At 41.2% G+C, this 8,373-nt stretch overlaps 1 protein-coding gene across 1 annotated transcript; it reads right to left on the bottom strand.

Moving 5' to 3' along the window:
* Positions 1–289: 289 nt before the first annotated feature.
* On the bottom strand, positions 290–3,734 carry LOC139713493 (guanylate-binding protein 5-like; the record flags this gene model as incomplete). The annotated part of the gene is made up of 5 exons (XM_071625220.1): positions 3,665–3,734; positions 3,084–3,322; positions 2,265–2,432; positions 1,226–1,286; positions 290–438 (listed from the first exon to the last, which is right to left on the bottom strand). Coding segments are annotated over exons 1-5 (687 nt in total), but the record flags the coding sequence as incomplete, so codon positions are not given.
* Between the last annotated feature and the right edge of the window lie 4,639 nt (positions 3,735–8,373).

Raw genomic sequence — 8,373 nt, 5'->3', positions numbered from 1 at the left:
GCAAATTGAAGATTTTGATCACACACGGACGCACACACGGACACACGGACGGACACACGGACGGACGGACGGACGGACGGACGGACACACACACGTACGGAGCCCGTTTCATAGTCCCCTGCTCGAACTCGTTCGGCGGGGACAAAAAGCATGTTAAAGAACCTGTCTGTAATTGCCACTTTTTTGTCTCCCTTGGGTGGCCGCTACAGACAGGTTTGACTACTGCCATTGATGTTCTACATCTTCAGCAACACTACTGGCTGCAGGCTGGCAGACAAATCTTGCTTACCTGTGTCCTGCGGGACAGAAGCTCCAGGTAGTCCAAATCTGCTTGATCTATGATCTTCACCGAGTTGTAAATCAGGTAGGAACTGAGGAGGGCGGAGACAGCAAACACCTTGGCATCGTATGTCTCAGAAACATTGTTGGCTGCAAATCCTGAAACAAAAATTGGAAGTATATATCAGTTTGTTATTGATTTTTTAATGATAGATAATCTGTTAGCAACTATAAAGGTAAAAACATTGCACAAGAGGTCTGGGGACAGCATATTATGTGAAATAGCAACTGGACTTTAATCAATGAAAGACATAGATCTTGTTTGTTTTGTTAAGGGAAAAGACTGAAAAATGGGTTTTAAAGAATAACTGTTTTCTGGAACAAACACTCTGCATACCAACCATATAAACATGTCATAAGGCAAACAAGCAAGTATTTTACTGTTTTTTTCAGCATTTTCTTCGATGCCAGCAAATCATTTTTTTCTCCTTTTTTTTTTAAGAAGGAGAAGAATGATGCAACCAGTAGCAGTGTTAAACTTGGGTATTACCAGTAATAATAATGCTTTTTCCTCTTGCAGCTTTTCGTTTAAACATCTTGAGCTGATATTGCTGAAGAGAAAAAAAATAATACACAACTTATCTCGACCATTATTGGGTGAATCAAGACCCAATGCTTGCCTTCGGAACATTCTGGTTTACAACATAAAAAAGTTGCTTTTGAATGGTTATAAATCTGGGGGGTGTTTCATTAATTTAGTCAGCGCTGATAAGTTGTCAGTCTCTGACAATTTCAGCAAAATCCTTGGTTTTGATTGGCTGAGATGCTCTGGTCACTGTTACCATGGTGATTTTCAGAGACTGACAACTTTCATGAAACGATACCCTGACTGAATGAAATTAATGACGTTATCAAGATGATGCTCTCAGCTTATCCAAATTCTTACCTTCAGTATCCAGGAAGATAACCGCAACCTCCTCCCCAGAGCCAAGTGTCATTTGTGCAGGCTAGTAGGGTAGATCAAATGCTGTCATTAAGTACAAATATCAAGTACTGAGTATCCTTTTGGTTACTTGCCAAAACTGCACTAGTATGCTATTGTTTCCTTCTTTTCCCAAAATCATGTACAGAGAATATTTGCAGATGTGCTTTTGCCAGATTTCTTTGAAATAAGTCTGCGAGAGCACAAGTGGGCAACACTGGTAGCCACAAAAAGAATTATATGTTGCACATTACTGTATACGCTATATATTTCGCGTGGGTTTTATTTTCGCGAATTTCGCGAGTCGGGAGCTAATCGCGAAATTAACAACACGCGAAAATATTACCTTCCAAAATGAATCCCTTGCCTTGATGATAGGAACATTTCAGTACTAGTATACCATGTCACGGCTTACCGAACAGACCATACTGGCTAAGCTTGTTTACGCACGTCCACGTCTACTTACGAATACTGTAGAGAGCCAATCCATTATCGCAAGGGGACCACTCGTCAGAAATCTAGCGCGATGGACTTAACCACTTCAAAAATATTGAATTCTAACTTACTAGTTCGCAGAGTTTGGTAAGTTTTTTTCATGCAGTGCATAACTAGTATCATTCATATTTGCTAGTAAGTTGAAAATTCACACTTTCTTTGCCACTTCATATTTTCTCTGGTCCCCCAATCGCGAATTTAACCACTCGCGAAAATGTGTGACAGCGGCAATTCGCGAAAATTTATGTACGCGAAAATTATAGCGTATACAGTATATCATTATTGAGGGAAGATAGTATGAATATGAGATGTCAAGGAATAATTTTCCGACTTATATTTCATGAGCAATTTCAGCTGATGAAAAATATTCCAAGTGATATCCTGTATGCTTCTATGGAAGAAAATTGCTACACAAAAGTTGGTTTGTGCAGGAGTGGTGTAAAAATGCATAGCAAATAGCAATGCAATACTAGGAAAATTATTCCCTGGATATACATTGTACGCTTACCTTTCCCCACATCCAAACACCCATGGTCTCAGGCCTTAGGGAAGGGCCCACCCTGAACCCCACACTCTTCTTCTTGCCCATCAACTGGTTCAGCAAGAAGGATTTGCCCGAGTGGTACTTGCCAACAACAGCAACCACTGCCACAGACTGGTTCATTTTGAGCAAATACTGAAGAAAAAGAACAATTAACACCACAAAATACTTAACAGAACAGATTTGGGCATACATAGATGAAGGAAAAAAAATCAGAAGGAAAAAGGGGTGGACCTTTTTCATTAAAAGCAAGAGCAATGTAATTTTCACTCTACTGACACCCATTATTATATGGTCAGAATTGAAAACTGCAATGATGAAAGCAGAATTTATTTTGTATTCAACAAAAACACTTGAGCTTCAAAATGCAAGATGTAGATCTATGAAAGTCCTTGGCAAAAATGCAAGGTTAAATTTAGGTGTATCGATGTATTCTTGATGGCCTACACATTAGATGTAATTCATGTAGTTTAGGTGTTTATAACTCTACTACACACAAGCTCCCAAACCTGATACCTCATCATGACAACAATTAGTTCACGTGGAATCCACTTGAGTAGTGAGATAAAACAATAATTCACAAGTAACCACTGATTGGGTTTATAGACATCAAAATAATTGTCTAAATTCTAAAGAAAAACACTGATGAAATTTCAATGTATGTCCTAAAAGGAGATGAAAATCCTTATTCGAATAGAATTAAAGTGGGAAAACTAGAACCACTACAACACTGTAAAGTGGAGAAATCCATGTCCAGATCTGCAAGTTATGGGACAATTTCAGTACCTGGACATTTTCTTTAACCAGGACAAGTTTCTCATGTGAGTCATCTGGTCTTATTAGCTGCAGTGGCTGTTCAGGCAAATGGAAGAATTCCCTTGATCCATTGATTACAGGAGGCTCTATTGAAGGTTCTTGTGTTGCTACTTTAGGTCCTGATCTTGGATCCTTTCCTGGACCAAGGAAGTCGGGATCCACCTCAGACTGAACTACTTGTGATTTGCTGTCCGAGGCACACACGTAAGCTGTCAATGCAAATATTTGTGGATAAAGATGTTAAGGAGTGCTTTTTAATAGGAATCCATGACCACTGCACATGAAATAAAAACACACAAGCACGTATGAAAGCAAACACACATCTCTATTCTTATAAATGTAAAATATTCATAATTTATGGAAATTGTGTATAACGTTAGAACTTGATCCACTGCACCTGCACTTTGTTCATCACTTCAAAATTTTGCCTTAGTTAGATCTAAATTAGATAGCTTTGTGGTTATACCAACCACAAAGCTTGATGGCAGCCTACCTAGAAACGACTGATGATCGCTGATTCGCTATTTTCTATTTAAAGAAAAAAATCTTACCAATATCTAGTAAAATAGTGAAACAGCTGATGACGGAGAAGACAGGAATTGATGCAGACCAGCCGGCCATCGTGAAGCTGAAATGGATTCCTCTTTCCGGGCGCTCGGTGATATGCCAGAACAACAGTCAACAAGCTAAAAGATGTTGCCTGGTTACTTCACGTTCAAATTATAGCGAGTATTCAATTAAAATTCCATGTCGTCGAATATATGGAGAATACTAGGGTTGTACTGGGCGTGATAATTGAAAGTTGGGCGTGAATTTTACGGAATACCGGTAATTTTCCCCTGAAACACACACCAATAGGTTTAAAAACGGGGCGCCTCGGATGGACGTTCAGCTGCGGTTCGTACAGAGATCAAGAAGAGCTACGTGAGCTACATACAAGGAGTTCTGTGGAGCTTTACGTGTGGCGCCTCCTCTCTCGCTGATCGCGCTCGCACTGAAAGATGTCCGCTCTCCACATACACCTGTACTCTCACCTAGTGCATCTGCCCCACCCCCTGCCCCACGTGGCTACGATGGAAGCGATGATGTAATGATGCCATCGTGATGATAATCCTGCCTGGGCATTCAATTTATCCCTTTGAATGTTCCTCTAGGTGTTCAGATTACTGAGTACATTGTACTGACAAAGAAAAAAGAAAAGTCATACAAGCAGAATGATAGCAGGCGACTTTCATAAAAAATAGACAGGATCAGCTAAGCAGATTAAAATGGATTTCAGTTAACATATTTTCGCTATTAACAATATTTAGGCTATTCCAGGAATTCATTCATTCATTCATTCATTCATTCATTCATTCATTCATTCATTCATTCATTCATTCATTCATTCATTCATTATTGGTCTATGTCAAACATAGAATTTTAGCTTCCATTGACATTACATTGTACCAAAATGATCATGACAACACAAACACATTTTGCATCACAATTACATAATTTTACGTCTATGATAGACACAGTGAATACATGTACAAACAATACCCTACAAATCTATTACACAATTATACATACAATATATCAGGCCTTTAATACCCTATATAACTCAAGCTACTTCAACCCTTCCCAGACCTCAAATTTAAAATTTACAAAATGATGATATAGGAACCCTACACTACAAACAAAACTTGTGTCAGAAAATTCAAAATAAGACACACACACACACACACACACACACACACACACACACACACACACACACACACAAAATCAATTCGCACCCCTGGTTCTGGCAGCACTGATTTTATACATATCTAGGCCCTATTAGTATTCTACAGTGTTTACTATCTATCGACCGTACTGTATATCCGTACGATACGGAGCACTTATGTTTGTATGTACGTGTGCTACTTACAAGTATGTAGGGTCTATGTACGTTACTTCTGACCAATCCATATTGCCAGCCCAAGAGCGAGCCTTAGCCTCACTAAAAAAAGATGAAAAAAAAATGGAGGGGCAAGCATATCATTTTGCCCACCCCCCCCCCTCCATAATTCCAGAGACGAGAAGATTTTCTTTTTTTTTTGACAGAAAAACAAAAAGTTTCCCCCATAAACATTTTGGTGGGGCAAGCATATTTTGATTTTGCCCCCCCCCCCCATGATTAATAATTCCCGAAATGAGAAGATTTTCTTGCTTTTGAAAGAAAACAAAAATGTTGCCCCCATAAAAATATTGGAAGGCAAGCGCACCATTCGCCCCACCCCACATAATCATAATTCCCGCGATGAAAAGATTTTCTTGCTTTTTTGTTAGAATTCAAGAAATCTGTCCAATTATTTCACCCAAAAGCAGTGGCGTAACTACGGAGGGGGGGGGGGGGGTGGGGTGCGCCCCCCTCCCAATCCGCTGGTAAAAAAAAAAAAAGACTTAACGAAATAGTAATTCAAGTGTTAGTAAACTGCTTTTGAATGAAAGGGTGATCAAGAAATAAGATATTTTTCTATGATTTATTTTAGCCATAATTAGATAGGTATATAGTGTGAAACATTGTTCAAAACCCCCGGACCCGACAAAAGATTGTGATTCAGCGTGATTCCTGGTTGGCATTCTGCATAAGCAGGATGTGCGCAGTGTACTCAGTACATCCGAACGAAGAGTCGCTACAGTTGCGCAATGTGATGTAGAATGTACACCTTTGTACCTTACGCTTTGTATATCAAAGCTAGATCATTGATTTTGCAGTATTGCTTTACATACTAGTCTATGTAAAAATGTCTTGCATTGCCAATGAAAAGACTTGACCTGGGCTAATTCCTAACTTTTCCATGAACATATAATAAACACACACAAACAAACACGCACAATTAGTTTAGAGGATGCTCTAAAGTGCAGATTTTGGACATCCTTTCTCCGCTTGGTCACTTGGTCACTTCGACGCCACCTCGCTGGTCATACCTCCCCCAGTGGTCATGAACATAAACCCACACCCTTGACTACCAGTGGCGGATCCAGGGAGAGGGGCGCACCGGGCGCACCGGGCGTCCCCCCCCCCCCCTTTAATTTCCAAAGCGAAAAAAATAATGATATACCTTCAAACGGCAGTTTTTGGACAGTAAAATGTCAAAATTTTCAAGCTCGCTCGCTCCTCTCGCTCGCATTTAGTCGTAATGCCATTCTCCTGAAGTTGCTGCCAGTAATTGCCAGCAGTTGCGCCTGGTGCGCCCCCCTTAATTTCCAAAGCAAAAAAGATAGCTACAAACGGCAATTTGGGGACTGTAAAATGTCAAAAATTTCAAGCTCGCTCGCTCCGTTCGCTCGCATTTAATCTTTATGCCATTCTTCTGATGTTGCGCCAGTAATTGCCTGCAGTTGCGCCCGGTGCGCCCCCCTTAATTTCCAAAGCGCAAAAATATGGCTAAGAACGGCAGTTTTTGGACTGTAAAATGTAAAATTTTCAAGCTCGCTCTCTTCGCTCGCTCGCATTTAATCGTTATGCAATTCATCTGATGTTGCTGCCAGTAACTGCCAGCAGTTCCACCCGGTGCCCCTCCCCCCTTAATTTCCAAAGCGAAAAAAATATTGCTAAGAAAAGAACGACAGTTTTTGGACTGTAAAATGTAATATTTTAAAGCTCGCTCGTTCCGCTCGCTCGAATGTAATCATTATGCTCTCCTGATATTGCTGCCAGTATTTGCCAGCAGTTGCGCCCGATGCGCCCCCTTAAAGTCTAAAGCGAAGAAACATAGCTTCAAACGGCAGTTTGTTTGTTTTTTACTGTAAAATGTCAAAATTTTCAAGCTCGCTCACTCGCTCGCTCGCATTTAATTGTTACGCAATTCTCCTGATGTTGCTGCCAGTAATTGCCGGCAGTTGCGCCCGGTGCGCCCCTCTACACCTCCTTTATTTCCAAAGCGAAAAAATATGGCTCCAATTGGCAGTTTTGGGACTGTAAAATATCAAAATTTTCAAACTCGCTCTCTTCGCTCGCTCGCATTTAATTGATATGCCATTCACCTGATGTTGCCGCCAGTAATTGCCAGCAGTAAGATGCGCCCGGTGCGCCACCTTAATTTCCAAAGCAAAACTAATACGGCTACAAACGGCAGTTTTTGGACTGTAAAATGTCAAAAATTTCAAGCTCGCTCACTCGCTCGCTCGCATTTAATTGTTATGCAATTCTTCTGATGTTACTGCCACTAATTACCGGCAGTTGCGCCCGTTGCGCCCCCACCCCTCCTTTATCTCCAAAGCGAAAAAAATATGGCTCCAAATGGCAGTGTTTGGACTGTAAAATGTCAAAATTTTCAAGCTCGCTCTCTTCGCTCGCTCGCATTATTGTTATGCCATTCACCTGATGTTGCTGCCAATAATTGCCAGCAGTTGCGCGCGGTGCGTCCCCCCCCCCCTTAATTTCCAAAGCAAAAAAAAAAAAAAAAAAAATACGGCTACAAACGGCAGTTTTTGGACTGTAAAATGTCAAAATTTTCAAGCTCGCTCGCTCGCATTTAATTGTTATGCAATTCTCCTGATGTTGCTGCCAGTAATTACCGGCAGTTGCGCCCGTTGCGCCCCACCCCTCCTTTATTACCAAAGCGAAAAAATATGGCTCCAATTGGCAGTTTTTGGACTGTAAAATGTCAAAATTTCAAAGCTCGCTCTCATTGCTCGCTCGCATTTAATCATAATGCCATTCACCTGATGTTGCTGCCAGTAATTGCCAGCCGTTGCGCCCGGTGCGCCCCCTTAATTTACAAAGCAAAAAATATGGCTACAAACGGCAGTTTTTGGACTGTAAAAAAAATGTCAACATTTTCAAGCTCGCTCGCTCCGCTCGCTCGCATGTAGTCGTTATGCCGTTCCCCTGATATCGCTGGAAGTAATTTGTCGTTTCACACGTCATTCTATAATCCATTTATAAGTGGTACAACCCTCTCCGGCACTTCCACACCCTCCCCCCCACCCTTGCTCGCTCCCTCGCATACTACCCCCCCCCCCCCCCCCCCAAAAAAAAAAAAAAAAAATGAAATCCTAGCTATCGGTGCGCCGGTGCCCTTTCCCCGCTTGGTTTCCCTCAAAAAACAGTAAAAGTCTAGGGATTGAGAGCTTCCTGTATTCCAAATGTCTGTCCAAAAAATCTCGTAAACATTTAGTGTCAAAACGCACCCCCCTTGAAAAAAAGCTGGTGACGCCCCTGTCCTGACAATATTTCAAAACACCGTTTTCGTTAGCGGTGCGGAGTCGTATAGCATTAATTCGTCAC

This window comes from Diadema antillarum, unplaced genomic scaffold (genome assembly GCF_040938485.1).
Source record: "Diadema antillarum isolate AM-2024a unplaced genomic scaffold, OU_Dant_1.0 seq00001985_RagTag, whole genome shotgun sequence".
Taxonomy (NCBI): Eukaryota; Metazoa; Echinodermata; class Echinoidea; order Diadematoida; family Diadematidae; genus Diadema; species Diadema antillarum.
This window is presented reverse-complemented; position numbering and strand designations above follow the sequence as displayed.